The sequence below is a fragment of the Bufo bufo genome, chromosome 5 (genome assembly GCF_905171765.1).
Source record: "Bufo bufo chromosome 5, aBufBuf1.1, whole genome shotgun sequence".
NCBI classification, from domain to species: domain Eukaryota; kingdom Metazoa; phylum Chordata; class Amphibia; order Anura; family Bufonidae; genus Bufo; species Bufo bufo.
The window spans coordinates 420,340,752-420,361,374 of NC_053393.1; the positions used below are offsets into that span (position 1 = coordinate 420,340,752).

At 43.2% G+C, this 20,623-nt stretch overlaps 1 protein-coding gene across 1 annotated transcript in view; it reads right to left on the reverse strand.

The window, feature by feature from the left end:
- Positions 1-20,623, reverse strand: part of GADL1 (glutamate decarboxylase like 1) — a 476,825-nt gene that overhangs the window by 125,776 nt on the left and 330,426 nt on the right. Inside the window, exon 12 of the mRNA XM_040433316.1 lies at positions 10,273-10,472. Coding sequence (XP_040289250.1) covers positions 10,273-10,472 — 200 coding nt within the window. The remainder of the gene's footprint in view (positions 1-10,272; positions 10,473-20,623) is intronic.

Below are 20,623 nucleotides of genomic sequence, written 5' to 3' on the forward strand. Positions count from 1 at the left end.
CGGTACCTAATGGCAGTCAGGCTACCTCTGGCGAGCACATGGAGGGCTGTACGGCCCTCCAACGAAATGCCACCCCACACTATTACTGACCCAATGCCAAACCGGTCATGCTGGAGGATGTTGCAGGCAGCAGAACGTTCTCCACGGCGTCTCCAGACTCTGTCACCTCTGTCACATGTGCTCAGTGTGAACCTGCTTTCATCTGTGAAGAGCATAGGGCGCCAGTGGCGAATTTGCCAATCTTGGTGTTTTCTGGCAAATGCCAAACGTCCTGCACGGTGTTGGGCTGTAAGCACAACCCCCACCTGTGGACGTCGGGCCCTCATATCACCCTCATGGAGTCTGTTTCTGACCGTTTGAGCAGACACATGCACATTTGTGGCCTGCTGGAGGTCATTTTGCAGGGCTCTCGCAGTGCTCCTCCTGTTCCTCCTTGCACAAAGGCGGAGGTAGCGCTCCTGCTGCTGGGTTGTTGCCCTCCTACGGCCTCCTCCACATCTCCTGATGTACTGGCCTGTCTCCTGGTAGCGCCTCCATGCTCTGGACACTACGCTGACAGACACAGCAAACCTTCTTACCACAGCTCGCATTGATGTGCCATCCTGGATAAGCTGCACTACCTGAGCCACTTGTGTGGGTTGTAGACTCCGTCTCATGCTACCACTAGAGTGAAAGCACCGGCAGCATTCAAAAGTGACCAAAACATCAGCCAGGAAGCATAGGAACTGAGAAGTGGTCAGGTCACCACCTGCAGAACCACTCCTTTATTGGGGGTGTCTTGCTAATTGCCTATAATTTCCACCTGTTGTCTATCCCATTTGCACAACAGCTTGTGAAATTGATTGTCACTCAGTGTTGCTTCCTAAGTGGACAGTTTGATTTCACAGAAGTGTGATTGACTTGGAGTTACATTGTGTTGTTTAAGTGTTCCCTTTATTTTTTTGAGCAGTGTATATATATATATCTGCATTGTATACATCTGCATATTTTTTGACTTTTCAATAGAAAGGGTTTCTGCAATTTTAAAAAGGGTCTACGCTGTAGCATATATACAGTCAGGCCCATAAATATTAGGACATCGACACAATTCTAACATTTTTGGCTCTATACACCACCACAATGGATTTTAAATGAAACGAACAAGATGTGCTTTAACTGCAGACTGTCAGTTTGCATATGTGCCTCCCACTTGTTAAGGGGCCAAAAGTAATGGGACAGAATTAAAATCATAAATCAAACTTTTACTTTTTAATACTTGGTTGCAAATCCTTTGCAGTCAATTACAGCCTGAAGTCTGGAACGCATAGACATCACCAGACACTGGGTTTCATCCCTGGTGATGCTCTGCCAGGCCTCTACTGCAACTGTCTTCAGTTCCTGCTTGTTCTTTGGGCATTTTCCCTTCAGTTTTGTCTTCAGCAAGTGAAATGCATGCTCAATCGGATTCAGGTAGGGTAATTGACTTGGCCATTGCATAACATTCCACTTTTTTCCCTTAAAAAACTTTTTGTTTGCTTTTGCAGTATGCTTTGGGTCATTGTCCATCTGCACTGTGAAGCGCCGTCCAATGAGTTCTGAAGCATTTGGCTGAATATGGGCAGATAATATTGCCTAAAACATTTCAGAATTCATCCTGCTGCTTTTATCAGCAGTCACATCATCAATAAATACAAGAGAACCAGTTCCATTGGCAGCCATACATGCCCACGCCATGACACTACCACCACCATGCTTCACTGATGAGGTGGTATGCTTAGGATCATGATCAGTTTATTTCCTTCGCCATACTCTTCTCTTCCCATCACTCTGGTACAAGTTGATCTTGGTCTCATCTGTCCATAGGATGTTGTTCCAGAACTGTGAAGGCTTTTTTAGATGTTATTTTGCAAACTCTAATCTGGCCTTCCTGTTTTTGAGGCTCACCAATGGTTTACATCTTGTGGTGAACCCTCTGTATTCACTCTGGTGAAGTCTTCTATTGATTGTTGATTTTGACACACATACACCTACCTCCTGGAGAGTGTTCTTGATCTGGTCAACTGTTGTGAAGGGTGTTTTCTTCACCAGGGAAAGAATTCTTCGGTCATCCACCACAGTTGTTTTCCATGGTCTTCCGGGTCTTTTGGTGTTGGTGAGCTCTCCGGTGCGTTCCTTCTTTTTATGAATGTTCCAAACAGTTTTTTTGGCCACACCTAATATTTTTGCTATCTCTCTAATGGGTTTGTTTTGTGTTTTATCAGCCTAATGATGGCTTGCTTCACTTATAGTGACAGCTCTTTGGATCTCATCTTGAGAGTTGACAGCAACAGATTCCAAATGCAAATAGCACACTTGAAATGAACTCTGGACCTTTTATCTGCTCATTGTAATTGGGATAATGAGGGAATAACACACACCTGGCCATGGAACAGCTGAGAAGCCAATTGTCCCATTACTTTTGGTCCCATAACAAATGGGAGGCACATATGCAAACTGTTGTAATTCCTACACCGTTTACCTGATTTGGATGGAAATACCCTAAAATTAAAGCTGACAGTCTGCAGTTAAAGCACATCCTTTGTCTCATTTCAAATCCATTGTGGTGGTGTATAGATCCAACAATGTAAGAATTGTGTCAATGTCCCAATATTTATGGACCTGGCTGTATTTTATTTTTATTATGAGAATCAATAGGTGATGTATGTTCTATCTCTTAAAATAAGTGCTCATACACATTCAATTGCAGTTGGCTGAACACTTGTTTGTATGTGTTCTCAGTGGCAAGAAGGGAGTAAAACAGCTGTCTGTGACCATGCCATATCAAACAAAAGGATCTGATGTTGAAATTTAATATGTATGATCCTTTTGTCCTCTAAAGTCATCTGTTGAGAGTGAATCAGCTCATGAAAATGGTGGATTTGTCCAACTTTTATGTGCATGGGCACCACAACATATGAACACTTTCTGCATTTATAAGTATACTGACAGATTAAAATCACTTCCACAAACAAAATTCTTCACAAGCATTATAGGTTGTTTTCATGTCCTTAAAAGAACCATTTAACAACTAATCAGTTCTAAGCTGTAGAAAAGTCAATGAAATCAAATGATTTTTAAATGGAGAAAAATGAACCCATTTGTCTTAAGTGTGACAGACAAGTGTGATCCCTGTTGGATCTTAAAAATAAAGCTCAAACTAATAACACATAATTGATGTAACTGTACCTTCACCAGGATGACTTGAATGAATGAGCGAAAAAATGACACTTATGTCAACTCAAACCTCAATGATGGCCTCGAGCAGTGGAAAAGAACTGTCCTTAAGATATAAGGTCAGAATACCAGCTCCGAAAGCCAAATCTATTTTAAGACTCTGAGGTACATTAGTTCTGTATCCTTCAAGTAATCCCCAATGTAATATATCAGCAAGACGTGAACAGTTCAGCTAGCCCAAACAGCTGAAAACTTGGATAAAAGAAATCGAAGAAAAGAAAAAAAAAAGAAAAAAAGTTGACAGAAATAGTAAAAACTTATCAAATCCCATCTTGACAATGGCCTTCAAAAGCAAATCAAAGTATTTTGTGTAACTGCATGAGGATTGCTGCTAGAAAAGCTTTGACGGATGCAGTCATCTTATTAACATTATAGTTCGCTGTAAAACAAACTCTAGTAATGATGGTAATATGTTAAAAGGTTAGAGCCAGAAGACAACTGGACAAGATGTGGTACTGCAAAGTGTTCTCTAAAAGCCTTATCATGGAATCTTGTTTTCAATTAGAATATAAAGACAGAATGCTAGAGTGACTTTATTTATTACACCTTACTAATAGGGTAATAGATTGATGCAAAATGCAGCGCAAAATAAGTGATGTCAAGAGCACTTAGCAGTTGGAAAGCAAAGTAACAAATATACCACAAAATGCTTCACTTACGGATATGTTTTGCTTTATGAATTAATTGTTCCATGTTTTAAATTGATGTTAAAAAGAATCTTTCAGCTCCAAAATAACCCCCAAACTAATGTAAGCGGTGTATAGTATAAGTGACGCTGAGTCCAGTTATGTAATTTCTATCTTTATAAGAAATGAGCGAATTTCTTAAAAATTTTATTCAGCTGATTCGCCGAATTTCACCCAAAAATTTGCTTTCTGACTAATTACTTCTCCACGAAGCGCACTTTTTTGCGGGTGCAATGACAGGGAGCTGTGGTAGTGCCGCCCCCGTCATTGTACCCCTTATATGCCACATTCATACATGATCGCGGCATCTGAGTGTACAAACAGTGTGAAATTAACATTTTAAAAAATTACTTCAAACTTACCACGTCCATTTGCGTGCGACAGGCCGGCCGCTGCCATCTTGCTTGAAGATCTCGGCCGAAATCACGTGCGGCGCGAGAATACTTCATCACGCCGGTCGGCGTGGTGACGTTTGACGTCATCACGCCAGCCGGCGTGATGATATAATCTCGCACCGCACGGGATTTTGGCTGAGATCTTCAAGCAAGATGGAGGCTGGCGGCCCTTCGTGCGCAAATGGAGGCGATAAGTTTGAATTTCAGGATTAATCGATTCGCTGACACGAAGCATGAGGAAATTTGGCATCAAAGCGAATCGAATAATTCCTGCATTTTGGATCAAATTCCACTTTGCGGGATTCTATTCGCTCATCTCTAACCTTCTTTGTGCTTCTACAAACCAGCAGTAAAATGGATTGAGAGGATTCCTCTTTGAGTCCTCTCCATTATGTGCATGAGCTGAGGAGTCCTCTCAATGCATTTTACCGCTGTTGGAACACAGTGCTGGAATGTTGGAATGCACGTGAGTATCAAAATAAAAATTACATAACCAGATATCAGTTACACTATACACCACTTATTTTAGTTTGGCGGGTGTTTCAGGGCTGCACCACTTTCCAAGTGGTGGATGCTGCACCTTTCAGAGAACTGATGGCATGTGCCGAGCTGAGGTGAAGAGTCCCAAGCCATCATTTCTTTGCCAAAAAGTCAGTACCAGCCCTGCCCAACATGTAGAACAGAAGACGGGCCAGTCCTTGACCAAAAGTGCACGGCAGCGCCGACATTTGGAACTCTAACTATAGTCAGGGACAATACATGTCCTTTACGTCTCACTGGGTGAATGTGGTTCCTTCACAGCCACACTAGCAACTTGGCTAGGTGACGCCGCTTCCGCCTTTACGTTCTTTACGTTCTCACGTTCTCCTGCGACAATGTCCACCTATGCCTCCTCATCCTTCACCGTGTCCTCAACCTCCACTGCATGGACAAATCACAGTGCCCCTACAGCATACCACATGTGCAAGGCACAGAGGTGTCTCACTGTTCTGCACCTAATTTGCCTGGGCAAATGGAGTCACACAGGGGAGGAACTGCTCTGTGTTCTTCATCAAGAAATCGAATCCTGTCTTTTTCCTCGACAACTCAAAATCGGAACCACGTGACCGACAATGGGAAGAACATGGTGTCAGCTTTGCATCAAGGACGGCTGAGCCATGTGCCCTGCATGGCACACGTGTTCAATCTGATTGTCAAGCGGTTCCTGAAGTCTTCCACCCATCTGCAAGATATCCTAAAAATGGCCAGGTAACTTTGCATACACTTCAGCCACTCGTACACCGCAAAGCATACCCTCCTTTAGCTGCAGCGGCAGAACGGCATCCCCCAACATGGGCTGATATGCGACATTTCCACCTGTTGGAATTTCACCCTCCATATGTTGGACCGACTATACGAACAGAGAAAGGCCATAAATGATTTATTGATGATCCTAGTGGACAGGAATGTGTCAGACAGTGGCAGTTCATGAGTGACACCTGTTGTTTGCTCAGGCCCTTTGAGGAGGCCACGTTATTTGTCAGTCGCCAGGACTACGGGCTCAACAACATCATTCCACTGCTTCATGTCCTGGAACAGATGCTGGTAACAATGGCTGGTCAGGGGACTGGAGACGTGGCGCCTAGATCTCATGGCCACATGAGCCCTGTGGGGGCTGAACTGGAGGAGGAAAAGGAGGAGGACATTGGAGCACAAGCAATGAGTAGCAAAATGGGTGGTTTTTCTACACAGGTGAAAGGAGAGAATGAGCAGGAGCAGCCAGAGCAGCTACAGGGCGATGAGAAAGATGACCCAGACACACCGTGGCAGTATGCAGTGGAGATGGAGGCAGGGAGTCTCTCTGAGTCACTTGCACAAATGGCCCAATGCATGCTCACTTGCTTGCTTAGTGACAGCCGAATTGTCACCATTCGGCAAAGAGATGACTTCTGGCTCTCCACCTTGTTGGACCCTCGCTACCGGTACAAAATAGGGACTTTTTTTTACACCCGCTGAGAGGGAGGACAAACTGAACTACTATAGAGACAACCTATGTAGTCGATTGGCCACTGCCTATCTGCGCCATCGTCCATTCTCTTGCAGGTATGACTGGGGGAGACCTCTGTGCTCACGTTCCTCTGCCATAGCTTCTGGGGCAGGGTGGGGGGGGGTAGGAGCAGTTCCAGCTCCATCAACAGCAGCTTGAGCCTAGAGTCACTGATGAGCAGCTTTCTTCACCCACCTAGTGAAGAAACTACTCACCAGCAGCAGCAGCTAGACCTGGAGCAGGATCTGAGTCAGCAGGTGGTGGCATACTTGAACAGTACCCTGCCACCCTGCATTGATGATCCGCTGGACTACTGGGCAGCCAAACTGGATATGTGGCCGCAGCTGGCAGAGTTTGCCCTGGAAAAGGTGTCCTGCCCGACCAGTAGTGTGGCATCAGAGCGGGTGTTTAGTGCGGCGGGGGCCATAGTTACCCCAAGAAGAACTCGTGGAGAGACTGACCTTTGCCAAGATGAATCAGGCGTGAATCAGTCAGGATTTCCACCCACCAATGCCTGATGCATCAGACTAGGTCATCCATGGTGCCACACCAACACTTTGACAAAAGAGACCGGTTTCTTCTGGCTACCTGCATCAGATACTATTCTGATGCTTCCACCCGCCTGATGCCACACATATGATGCCAAGTGCTCCTTCTTTCACCCACCATCTTCAGCTGGTACTGGAATTGCCACCCACCTCCACACTCTGTCACCGGGTCACTCTGTGGTCTCCTGATGCTGCTGCCACCTCCACACTATGTCACTTTGCCACTCTGTGGTCTCCTGATGCTGCTGCCACCTCCACACTATGTGCCACTCAGTGGTCTCTTGATGCTGCTGCCACCTCCACACTATGTCACCTTGCCACTCTGTGGTCTCCTGATGCTGCTGCCACCTCCATGTTATGTCACCTTGCCACTCTGTGGCCTCCTGATGCTGCTGCCACCTCCGCACTGTCATTGTGCCACTCTGTGGCCTCCTCCTGATGCTGCTGCCATCTCCAGAGTGTCATTGGGCCACTCTGTGGTCTCATCATGCTTCCTGCTTCCACCTCATCACTATGTCATAGGGCCACTCTGTGGACTTCTCATGCTGTTCCCACCCTCCTTACTTCATGACTGGGCCACTATTTTGCCTTTCGGCCTGGCTGACATCATCATTTATTTGACCCTTCTTCTGATCTGTCAGAAGGAAGAAAAATGAGACGCACAACTGATCCTGTCTATTTAACAGCTGTAAGGCCTGCATGACATGTCCCTATTTTGCATCAGAATTAGCTTATGATTTGGTAGCCAAAAGCAGGAGTGGGTACAAAACACAGAAGACAAGCAAATATTCCATTCACGTGTCATCTCTGTTTTGGATCCTCTCCTGTTTTTTTTGCCTTTAGCAATACTGATGGATTACTGACCAAATGCTGACCGAGTGAAGGCAGATGCTCCACAGACAGGATACATTTTTTGTGGGTTATTGTTCTGACGGATCAGAGGAAGGGCAAAATAATCAGTGACGTCAACACAAACTTACTGCTGACACCCTCTCCACTCTGTCAGGGGGGCTTTACGTGTATAAGTGTTTAATATAACATGTTCTGTACATATCTATGTTGAATCAGCTGCCGGCACTGTAAAAGGAGTGCGCTTGTTCTTGACGCTAACATTGACCTGTAAAGCTGAGTTCACACTTGAGTTATTTGGTCAGTTTTGGCCTCGTAACTGCCCAAATAAGTGAAGTGTGCAGTGATTCTAAGAGAGACGCCTGTCATCTGCATGTCATACTGACTCACAGTATTGTTTCACTACCACAGCAGACTCCCTATGCGTGTTACTGCAAGGCACAATGTTCTACACCGCTATAAAGGCTCTCTGTAGCCAGGAAATAGCCTTTTTTTTTAACGCGATTCGCCACAAATAAATTTGTATCGAACTAAATTTTTTCGCAGATTTAGGCGAAACGGCCGAATCAAAATTTTAAGAAATTTGCTCATATTTAATATATATATATATATATATATACAGTACAGACCAAAAGTTTGGACACACCTTCTCATTCAAAGAGTTTTCTTTATTTTCATGACTATGAAAATTGTAGATTCACACTGAAGGCATCAAAACTATGAATTAACACATGTGGAATTATATACATAACAAACAACTGTAAAACAACTGAAAATATGTCATGTTCTAGGTTCTTCAAAGTAGCCACCTTTTGCTTTCATTACTGCTTTGCACACTCTTGGTATTCTCTTGATCAGCTTCAAGAGGTAGTCCCCTGAAATGGTTTTCACTTCACAGGTGTGCCCTGTCAGGTTTAATAAGTGGGATTCCTTGCCTTATAAATGGGGTTGGGACCATCAGTTGCGTTGAGGAGAACTCAGGTGTATGCACAGCTGATAGTCCTACTGAATAGATTGTTAGAATTTGTATTATGGCAAGAAAAAAGCAGCTAAGTAAAGAAAAACGAGTGGCCATCATTACTTTAAGAAATGAAGGTCAGTCAGTCAGCCGAAAAATTGGGAAAACTTTGAAAGTAAGGGCTATTTTACCATCAAGGAGAGTGATGGGGTGCTGCGCCAGATGACCTTACCTCCACAGTCACCGGACCTGAACCCAATTGAGATGGTTTGGGGTGAGCTGGACCGCAGAGTGAAGGCAAAAGGGCCAACAAGTGCTAAGCATCTCTGGGAATTCCTTCAAGACTGTTGGAAGACCATTTCAGGTGACTACCTCTTGAAGCTCATCAAGAGAATGCCAAGAGTGTGCAAAGCAGTAATCAAAGCAAAAGGTGGCTACTTTGAAGAACCTAGAATATGATATATTTTCAGTTGTTTCACACTTGTTTGTTATGTATATAATTCCACATGTGTTAATTCATAGTTTTGATGCCTTCATAGTCATGAAAATAAAGAAAACTCTTTGAATGAGAAGGTGTGTCCAAACTTTTGGTCTGTACTGTATATATACACTGAGCAAAAATATAAACGCAACACTTTCTAAATATAAACGCACACTTGAACTCAAAGATCTGAAACATTTTCTACATACACAAAAGACACATTACTCTCAAATATTGTTCACAAATCTTTCTAAATCTGTGTTAGTGAGCACTCCTCCTTTGCCGAGATAATCCATCCCTCCTCACAGTTGTGGCATATCAAGGTGCTGATTAGACAGCATGAATATTGCATAGGTGTGCCTTAGATTGCCCACAATAAAAGACCACTCTAAAATGTGCAGTTTGATCACACAGCACAATGCCACAGATTTTTCAACGTTTGAGGGAGCGTGCAATTGGCATGCTGACTGCAGGAATGTCTACCAGAGCTGTTGCCTGTGAAATGAATGTCCATTTTTCTACCATAAGCCGTCTCCAAAGGCGTTTCAGAGAATTTGGCAGTACATCCAACCGGCCTCACAACTGCAGACTACATGTAACCATACCAGCCCAGGACTCCCACATCCAGAATTTTAACATTCATGATCGTCTGAGACCAGCCACCCGGACAGCTGCAGCAACAATCGGTTTGCATAACCAAAGAATTTCTGCACAAACTGTCAGAAACCGTTTTAGGGAAGTTCATCTGCATGCTCGTCGTCCTAATCGGGGTCTGGAGCTGACTGCAGTTCGTCATCGTAACCGACTTGAGTGGGCAAATGCTCACATTTAATGTCGTTCGGCACGTTGGTGAGGCATTCTGTTCACGGATGAGTCTCGGTTTTCACAGGGCAGATTGCAGACAGTGTGTGTGGCGTCGTGTGGGTGAGCAGTTTGCTTAAGTCAACGTTGTGGATTGAGTAGCCCATGGTGGCAGTGGGGTTATGGTATGGGCAGGCATATGTTATATAAATATATATATATATATTTGAGCTGAGATACTGTGAATTATTTGAAGGAAAAGATGTATTCTCTTACTTGGATAATGCTAGAGCACGGTTTACCCTCTCCTCTAGTCCTAAGGTCCCTAAAGCCTTCCACATCAGCCAGAATTTGAATGCATCTGCTCGTCTACTGCACTGAATAGACTTGTCCCCGGTGTCATATCGAACATCATAGAATTTATCCTGCTGGAAGAGATAGGAGGCTTCCGCTGAATGACATCTTTTAAGCAAATCCTGAAAAAGATGATGAAACAGACAATGAAACTCTAACAGTGAATTGTATCTATTGTAACTATTGCAACTAAGAAAATACTGTCTTTTTTAAATTCTAGCAAAGGTGTCTAACAATTGAACTGTGATATAACCAGTATGTTACCGTTTATTTTGTATGATCAGGATGAATTTAAATAGTATTTTTGAGCATAGTCTTTGAGAATGTGTTCAATTGAGAAGAAATTCACAGATTTAAACAATGTACTGGGCAATGGCGTACATAGGGAAGTAAGGGCCCCGTAGCAAGGATCAAACCAGGCCCCCCACACAGGACAGAAGGGTTTCCTCCCAAACCCCTTTCAATGACCCTTGGGCCATTTTTTCCACTACCTCATTTGCTAAAAGTAGTTCCTTTAGAGGGTTGAGTCGTGACCAGGTTTTCAACCTCAGTAGAAGAGGGGATATTCCCAACTGGGCCCCCTCTTACTCTGGGCCCCATAGCAGTTGCATGGTCTGCCGCTATGGTAGTTATGCCCCTGGTACCTGGTATTACTAATGTCTCTTTTTTTTTTACAAAGCACCAGACCCTAGATGCAATTGCATTGTCTTCGCACTCTGGACATGGAAATGCTTGCCTGTGTGTGGCTGTTCATATGTAGTTTCCATTTCAGAAAGGAAAGGAGTGGCATACTGCTTAAAAGCAGGATCAGGCAAGTGGTAATGGTGCACTGTGGGTCCCCCATATATATAAAGAATGGGGTCTCTTGATCCTTGTCTGGTACTCCATAAAGAAGTATATGAGTTAGGCCTCATGCACACTACCGTTTTTGTGGTCCGCATTTTTTGCGGCTCGGGTACGGACCCATTCACTTCAATAGGGGGCCGCAAAAGATGCGGACAGCACTGTCCGCATCTGTTGCACCGTTCCGTGGCCTCGCAAAAAAAAAAAAATAACATGTCCTATTCTTTTCGGTTTTGTGGACAAGAATAGGCATTTCTACAATGGGCCGCAAAAAATGGCACGGTCGTGTGCATGAGGCCTAAGTACATGACCGTATGTGTTTTGCGGTCTGCAAATTGCGGATCCACAAAAAAAACGGATGATGTTCTGTATGGCATCCGTTTTTCTTTTTTGCGGATCCGTTTTTTGAAGATTCATTGTAATAATGCCTATCCTTGTCCGCAAACTAGAAAAAAAATAGGACATGCATAATTTTTTTGCGGGGCAACGGAACGGACATACTGATGCGGACAGCACACGGTGTGCTGTCTGCGTTTTTTTTGCGGACCCATTGAAATCCTATCCGCAAAGAAAACGGAACGGACACGGAAACAAACGTTCGTGTGCATGTAGCCTTAGGCTCCATTCACACGTCTGCAATGTGTTTTGCGGATCCATGGATCCGCGAATCCGCAAAACACGGACAGCGGCAATGTGCGTTTTGCATTTTGTGGACCGCACATTGCCGGCACTAATAGGACATGTTCCATTTTTTTGTGGAACGGAAGTGCGGACCCGGAAGTGCATAGAAATGAATAGGTCCGCAATTCCACAAAATGCAGAACGAAATTGCGGACGTGTGAATGGAGCCTTAGCGTGGTGACTGTCTATGCATTCTATCTTCATTGTACTTTATTTGGTTTCTAAAAGGCTATGCTGCTACCAAAATACCCATAAGGCTACATGCACACGACTGTGACGTTTTTTGCGGTCCACCAACCGCAGATCCGCAAAAACGGAAGCCGCCTGTGTGCCTTCCGCAATTTGCAGAACGGAACGGGCGGCCCATTGTAGAAATGCCAATTCTTGTCCGCAAAACGGCAAAGAATAGGACATGCCATATTTTTTTTGCGGGGCCACAGAACGGAGCAACGGATGCGGACAGCACATGGACTGCTGTCCGCATCTTTTGCGGCCCCATTGAAGTGAATGGGTCCGCACTCAAGTCGCAAAAACTGCGGCTCGGATGTGGACCAGAACTACGGTCATGTGCATGAGGCCTAAATTACAGTGGAGAGACACATGAATGACTCAACCGAGGGGGGATTCACATAAGCGTTTCATTTTCCGTTATACTATTCCATTTACATCCGTCCTAATAGAGTTGAATAGACAAAAAAAAGCGGAAATCAGAATCCGTCATGGTTCTATTATTGAATACCTGCAATAAATAAAGAAGATAGAGGAAGCTTTGTCTGGATTCATAGCAAGCGGTTGCCGATTGGTGACTTCATCCCAGCTTCACCCGGTCTCCCAAGCAGCCAGGTCACGTGGGACGCCACGTCGAGGTCTAGCACAGCACGTGAGACTCCGCTGGTGTGCGGCCGCCTGGAATCAGCGCTGCATCAGAGGCAGTGAAGACGGGTAAGACCCAGCTCCTGGGGATCATCTATTGTGGCATTGTGAATGCACTAAGTGACTTTTGGCGTTGTTATCAACTGTGAGTGTTGCCGCCTATATCAATTGGACTTTGACTGAGAACGATCAGAAGATATTGGCATTTAGTGCTATACAGCCCTCATCATTACACCTATACAGGTGCTGCACGTCCATTGATCAACATACATACGTGCCACATTTGAGTGATATATAGCCGGCACATATGCACTACCTTTCTATTGATTAGTAAGGGTCTCAGCCGACAAACTTGCTACAGGAATCACCCTGGGACGGGTGTACTGATACACGGGACTCAATCCTATATATATATAGAGGTCATGTATTTGTATTCAGCCTATATTTTATGTATATTTTTAGGGGATATTTTTAGGTTAAATAAAGTGTCTATGGTTGCTTTTTCAAGTGAGCCCTTTTAAGTGTGCCCCTTCACTGCTTTTTGACATCCACGTTTCACTTTGGTCCTTAGGGTGGGACTTGTAGGTGAGCACCTTATCTCATACGGTGAGAGGTTGAGCCGCTGAGCTTTCTGGTTATTTATTTTATTTTTTTGTCTATTCAACTCAATTAGAATGGATTAAAATGTAATACCTTTTAAAGTGTTCCCTTTGGCTTTCCGTTATAGCAATTCTATTATTTTCCATTTTAATCACATTTGAATGGAATGCTATAATGGAAAGGGAAACGCTAATGTGAATCCCCCCTCAAAAAGGCTGTGTACACAAAATGACAGCTTGCAATCAGACTGATTTTTTAAAACTTTTGTGTCTCAGAAATGGCTTTAATAAAGCGCAATAGAAAAAAATGGTTTGTAGCCCATAATGAGTAAAATGCACTGATAAAAACATTCCCCCGAAGGTGTACATAGCCTTTTTATAAGGAGAGATTCACATCAGCGTTTCCCTTTTCATTATAGCATCCATTCAAATGCGATTAAGGCCTATTGCACACGACCGTATGGCTTTTTCAGTGTTTTGCGATCCGTTTTTCACGGATCCGTTGTTCCGTTTTTTGTTTCCGTTGTGTTTCCGTTTCTGTTCCGTTTTTCCGTTCCGTTTTTCCGTATGGCATATACAGTATACAGTAATTACATAGATAAAATTGGGCTGGGCATAACATTTTCAATAGATGGTTCAGCAAAAAACGGAACGGAAACGGAAGACATACGGATGCATTTCCGTATGTGTTCCGTTTTTTTGCGGACCCATTGACTTGAATGGAGCCACGGACTGTGATTTGCGGGCAATAATAGGACATGTTCTATGTTAAAACGGAACGGAAAAACGGAAATACGGAAACGGAATGCATACGGAGTACATTCCGTTTTTTTTGCGGACCCATTGAAATGAATGGTTCCGTATACGGACCGTATACGGAACGCAAAAAACGGCCAGTAAACGGGAAAAAAAAACGTCCGTGTGCAATAGGCCTAACTCTTGTGTCCCAGAAACAGCTGAACATTTTTTAATACGGAACAATTGACAAAAATGATTGTAGCCCCAAATTAGTACAAGGCAATCATAACAAATATAAAAAAAATACATCAGAAGGTAACATAAGCTTTAACACACAGTGAGATGTTTAAAGAGGGCTTCTTGTCAGTTTTAGTTAAAACTTCCCTTACTGGTTATGCATTAGGGCTGTTTAGGATGGATTAGGGCTTTAGACAGATTTGAATGTCAGTATGCTGTCTGATGTATGAGGCATTTTATGCATGCACAGTATATAATGAATAAAGACTACAACATTGAAAAGAAAATGTATACTATTACGGTTACAGTTATGTTAGAGTGCTTTCATTCCCTGTAATCCAAATAACTCCATATCTGAATTTTCGATATATCATTAATTTTACAAATGCATTCGACATTGACTTAAATAGATCACAAGGATTACGCATGTTTCATCTTTTTTTTTTTTTTTAAGGAAATCATTAGAAATATCTAAGCAGGAAATTAAAATGTGCTAGATGTAGGTCATTGCTTCATCATGAGACTGTCAATAAAATGCTATAACAAAGATGTTCTAAGAGTTCTCACAGCAGAAATCCCATGCCCCCCATTGTTCATGCCGCTGTGGATTTTTTGAAAGTCCGCATCAAGAAGTTACACATATTATTTTTATCCATGGATGGCTGTAGGCCACATTTGTTACCGAAAGCAACTCCTAAGCATCTCTCCCTAGTTTATTGATCAGGATAATTTATTTAGGCAATCGTATGGCACTGTTTTTTGGGCACCGTATAGAAATGTCATTTGGGCTCCATATGATGCATTCTTTGGAAACTGTATGGAATATCTAATGCAGACAATTTTTGCCATAGTTAGAACAAGAAAGTTGGCTCTGAAGGTATTGAAAGATCATTGTATTAAAGGGCATCTATCAGCAGATTTGTACCTATGAAACTGAATGACCTGTTACATGTGCACTTGGCAGCTTAAGGCATCTGTGTTGGTCCCATGTTCATATGTGCCCGCATTACTGAGAAAAATGAAGGTTTAATATATGCAAATGAGCTTCTAAGAGCAATGGGGGTGTTGCTGTTACTCCTAGAGGATCAGCTCTCTGCAGCTGCCGTGCCCTCTTTTAGAGGGCCAGGCAGTGTAAACATCACCATGCCTGGCACTGTCAATAAAAGTGCAGAGGGTGTAGCAGTTGCAGAGAATGCAGAGCCTCTACGAGTAATGGTGACGCCCAGTTGCTTCTGAAGGCTCATTTGCATATATTAAGTCTTTTCAGGTGCCCTTTGATAATATTTCCGGCGGTAATTAAAAAAGTGTTAGGCCGAGTTCACACGAACGTGTGTGACCCGTGCCTGTGCTGCGGCCCGCAAATAGCAGGCCACAATGCACGATCGGCGGCCGTAGGTCAGCCGCATCGGATCGCGGACCCATTCACTTTAATGGGTCCGCGATCCGCCCGTTCCGCTAAAAGATAGGACTTGTTCTATCTTTTAGCGGAACGGAAGTACGGGACGTAACCCCATGGAAGCACTCCGTAGTGCTTCCGAGGGGTCCCGTCCCGTGCGGCCGTTCCACGATTCTGGATTTGCGGACCCATTGAAGTGAATGGGTCCGCATCCGTGATGCGGAATGCACACGGAACTGTGGCCGTGTATTGCGGCCCGCGATTTGCGGGCCGCAGTACGGCCACGGATCACACACGTTTGTGTGAACTTAGCCTTAAGCTGAGAAAGAAAAGCCATGCTCACTGCACAATTCCCCTCTAAGATGGTTGCGCCATGTCTATGACTGCTACAGTACCAAACTGTATAGCGAACCTTGTTGCAGAGAACTAAGCTCTCAGTGGACACTGACTTAGAAAGTTGTCTGATAAGGGGAATTTTTCTTATTAGAAATTGGAGATTTATGTATATCTCCGTTTTCCATCCCTTCTATTCTATTCCTAGCATATTGCCCTGTTTCCCATACAACCCGATTATTCTGTGTATAATTACACCTCTTCCAGTCCTTCATATACCCCAGGAGCAACAACCCTCGCAGATACTTATATATAAAAATAGTTTACTGATAACATAGAGATGACAAAGCAATGGACATTATACATAAAGATACAGATAACACAATATATAAAGGACACCACCACACAGAGCCCCCTCCGTTCCTGCCCACCCTGGATGCTGAGCAAATGTGGCTAAGTACACATATAAAGTCTACTGGGATATTATACTTATATACATACCCACATAAGCACACATATAACTTAGCCTGCTCCTGAAATGCTGTTCATCCAAGGGTGTCCAGGAAGAGAAGAGAGAGCCTGACTCTCAACTTTCACCTATATGTTCCTGTGTCCCAGCCCCCCACCATAGACTCCACCCTGTGACCACCCAAATAAATTCCCCCATCTCTTGGCCAAGAGAATGTTATGTAACTTCTTTTACAGTGTGCCCTTCCTGCCTTAGATATGCTAACAAGGAACACAATGCTACTGGCCATAGTGAATGGGTGAATACCACTGGGTCCAATTATTAGGCATATTTGTGTGGTCATCAGGATGAGGTTCTGGCTGAAAGCCATATTTCCTGTAACACATACCATAGAAATATATCATCCTATACAGTATAAAGAAGTAGGTTTCTCAAATTTTACCCTCGGGACTGGCATCAAGGCTCTCATATAAATGAATAAATACTGACTTCCTGTGTCAACAGCGGACACTGTGAAATCCGGCGCCTGTATCAGAGGTCACATGATCTAACTGCCAAAAGTAACAGCTGAAATGGGCATGGGTATGGAAGGCCAGGTTCACATGGCGTTTTTCCCATCCATTTAACGAATCCCCCAAAAAAATGAAAACATACAGTGGCACCTGTCACCATACAGTTCCATTGTAAAAAAAAAACAAACCTATACGTTAACTTATACATTTTTTTAACCAGATTCTGCAGAATACAAAAGCGTGGTGTGCTACGTTTTTGTATCCTTTTTTGCAAACTTATATGTTAAATAGATGGCAAAAATGGTATGTGAACCCAGCTTAAGGCCTCATGCACACTGTGCCAGTCGGGCCAGTATTAAATTGGTTCTCTATCCCATTCCGGAGTGGAATAGCGGCGCAGAACCCTACGGAAGCACTACATAGTGCTTCCGTGGGGTCTCTCTCCGTGTCTCCGTACCGCAAAAAAGTAGTGCAGTCAAGTTGAATGGGTCCCCAGTGCACGGAATGGTCGAGCAATGGCTGTGTGCATGTGCCCTAAGTTTGTTAAACGAATATTCGTACAGTTTATTATAAACCAGAGGGACACACACCTTTTATGTATGTGCCTGTTCAATACCATCCCCTCTGTTCTGCAGACATTTTGCTGAATTTTTCAAGCAGAAAAAGCAATAACAGTAGTGATAAAAATACCAAGAAATACATATTTCTGATTCAATTAGGACAATAGTGAAGACCCTGTAATTTTTTTTATACAAGATATGTACACTCTTTTAAATATACTGTATTCCCCTTTGAGCATAATTTAGTTTGTATAGTCCAATCTTATTCTGGGCATACATCAAGGTGGCAGACAATACAGTAGGCTGACGACTCATGTACACTGGAGGTTTAACATAATTGCTGCTGCCAGTGATTCTAATCACCCAGGAAACTTTTGTGTAGGAGTGATAGATATAAATAGGCTCAGCCATTGTTCCTCTTTATCATACTTTTAGACCAGCTGCTTTTGCTGGCTTTAATGATCCTATAGCGTGGCGCCTGATCACAAAAAATGATAGGCCGTGCTAAATTTCTAGCATTGTTCCTAGTTTTATGAATAATGAGAAATGTTGCAAATCATTTTGGGCCGTGATAGGAAATTCTTTCACTCTGCATAACGTAAACCAAACCAATCTCTGTAATGATTGCTATAGTCCCCAAAGAAATGCCATCTGTTTTCTATGCCTTCGCTTTATGATATAAGTTGGCTGCTCTGTACATTTCCTCTATGAAAGTTGACTGTGTTTCAACAGAGTGTTAAATACTGGCGGTGGAAAAAACAACGAAAACACAATCCAATCTTCTTCAACAACTAGACAAATTATATTTCAGCAAAGGAAAGGCAGACATTTTCTCGAGATGAAAAAAAAACAAAAAAAACAACAACAGTAATTTCTATATTCATCTATATCTATCAATATCTATTATTGTAACGCCCCAGAGTGGCATTACTACCTTTGCACCTAGCTACTGTCTTTACTGGTTAACCTCATGTCATCATGTGTATTTATTTCAGGTACAAACACAATGTGCATTCCTATTTCTATGTAACTGTTATGTTCACCTGTAATGTGCCTGGTTCACCAGCAGGTAGCAGCAAACATGGCAGAGCTACAGTTAGGTAGAATGAAGCTTTCCATTCCATTCTAACTCCCCTCTGTGGAGGAGTGGGAGGGTCTCACTTCCTGCAGGAAGGGTGGGGACCATTTTCTAGAGCAGTCTAGCTTACCTCCTGCTAGGGGAAGGAAGCAAGTGCTGTTCACGTCGCTGTTGAATGTGCCCAAGCCAAGCCAGCTAGAGCACCTTCAGCTCTGGTGGATATAGAGGCCACAGCTTAGAACCTCAGGAGCCAGGAGGAAAGGTTCCTTGGCAAAATCTAGAGACAGACTACAAAGAGAGAAGTTGAAGCATAAATAAGAAGCTAAGTTATACAGCAAGCCAGTCAGTACAGCAGAGCCAGAGAGCACCAGATGCAGCAGCGACGAGTTTGCCTGCCAGAGTTTTAATGCTAAAGCCTGCTGGGACCAAGATAAAGTTTAAAGATTGTTTCTGATGAACGTTTACCAAAGTAAAGCTGCTATTCAACTTCATCACAAGGCCCAATTATTACCCCCTATTTGCCTCAGAGCCAACTCCTGGCGTCCAGTCATATCCAGGTAGGAGCACCGTGACACATTCATCATTAAGGGACATTGTAGACACCCCTATACCACTCAGTGATTCCTACATCTGGGTACCACCAACACCAAACATCTTAGAGGGCCCTAGGTCGCGGTGAATGCTGCATTATCTATCTAATATCTATTATCTATCTACTATCTATCTATTTATCTATCTTGCTTCAAAAATTTTAGACATGCATCAAATCTAAATTCAGGGGAGTAGCTATAGGATAGGAAGAAATCTGTGCTTAATGGGACCCAAATGTCCATCTATCACATAGGAACACATCAGCGTTATAAATGGCACGCACGTAGAGGGTCTATTTAGTCACCTGCACTTGAGTGCGGGTGAACACGCATAAGATCCACACAAATTTCTGTGTGCAAATCCGCACCAAAATCTGCACTGTCTAACAGCTATTTTTAATGCGGATTTGATGCAGTTTTGTCCCAGATCTCAACCTTCCATTGAAAAGGGTGAAATCCGCAGTTAAAACCGCAAATATAATTGACATGCTATTAAATTTGAAAACTGCACTTTGCTGGTACTGTAATATGCTGCATTTTTCCCGAAAAGGAAGCAGCACGGAAAAACCACGCACATTCCGCAATGTGTGCAGGTGGCCTTATGGATTTTACTCCAGGGACATCAGGACAAACATAGAGGAGATCCAACAATCTTAAAGCACTTACTACTTCTGTTAAAGTCAATCCTTTATTCCCCAAATTAAAAGACAAGGCTCACAAAGGGTGAAATAGCGTTTATTGCCTTTAGGCCAAAGTGACAACTGTTGCTTTGGCATAAACGCAATTGCACCCTCCATGAGTCTTACCTATTAACTAGTGATGAGCAAAATTTTCATAATTTGATTTGGCAGCTTCGGCAAGAAATTCAGATTTGTTACGAAGTACCTTGTCACAAATCACATTTCAATGTATGTAGCGGGCACATTGAACCCCTCAGATTCCACGTTCAATGCTGATCGCGGCATATGAAATTCACATTGAGGCCTTTGAGGGGTTAATCAGTGGTTAAACAAACAAAAAAAAAAAACATACTCACCTCATCCATTTTGATCACAGAGAGGCTGTTGCGACCATTTTAATTAAAGAAGACGCGCCAAATCTTAAGCGGACTGATGCCCTGATGACGTCATTGCGCAATATTTTGTGCATTTTCTTCAATCAAGATGGCCGCGATGGCCTGTCCACGATCAAATAGATGAGGTATGTTTTTGTTTTGTTTTTACCGCCATTTCAGAAAAAAATTGATTTGTTACCACGAAGCGCTAAGAAATTTGGATTCTTAGTAAATCAAATTTTTCCTGAAATTCTGATCGAATTCCACTTTGTTAACTTTGATTCGCTCAACACTACTATTAACGTGGTGA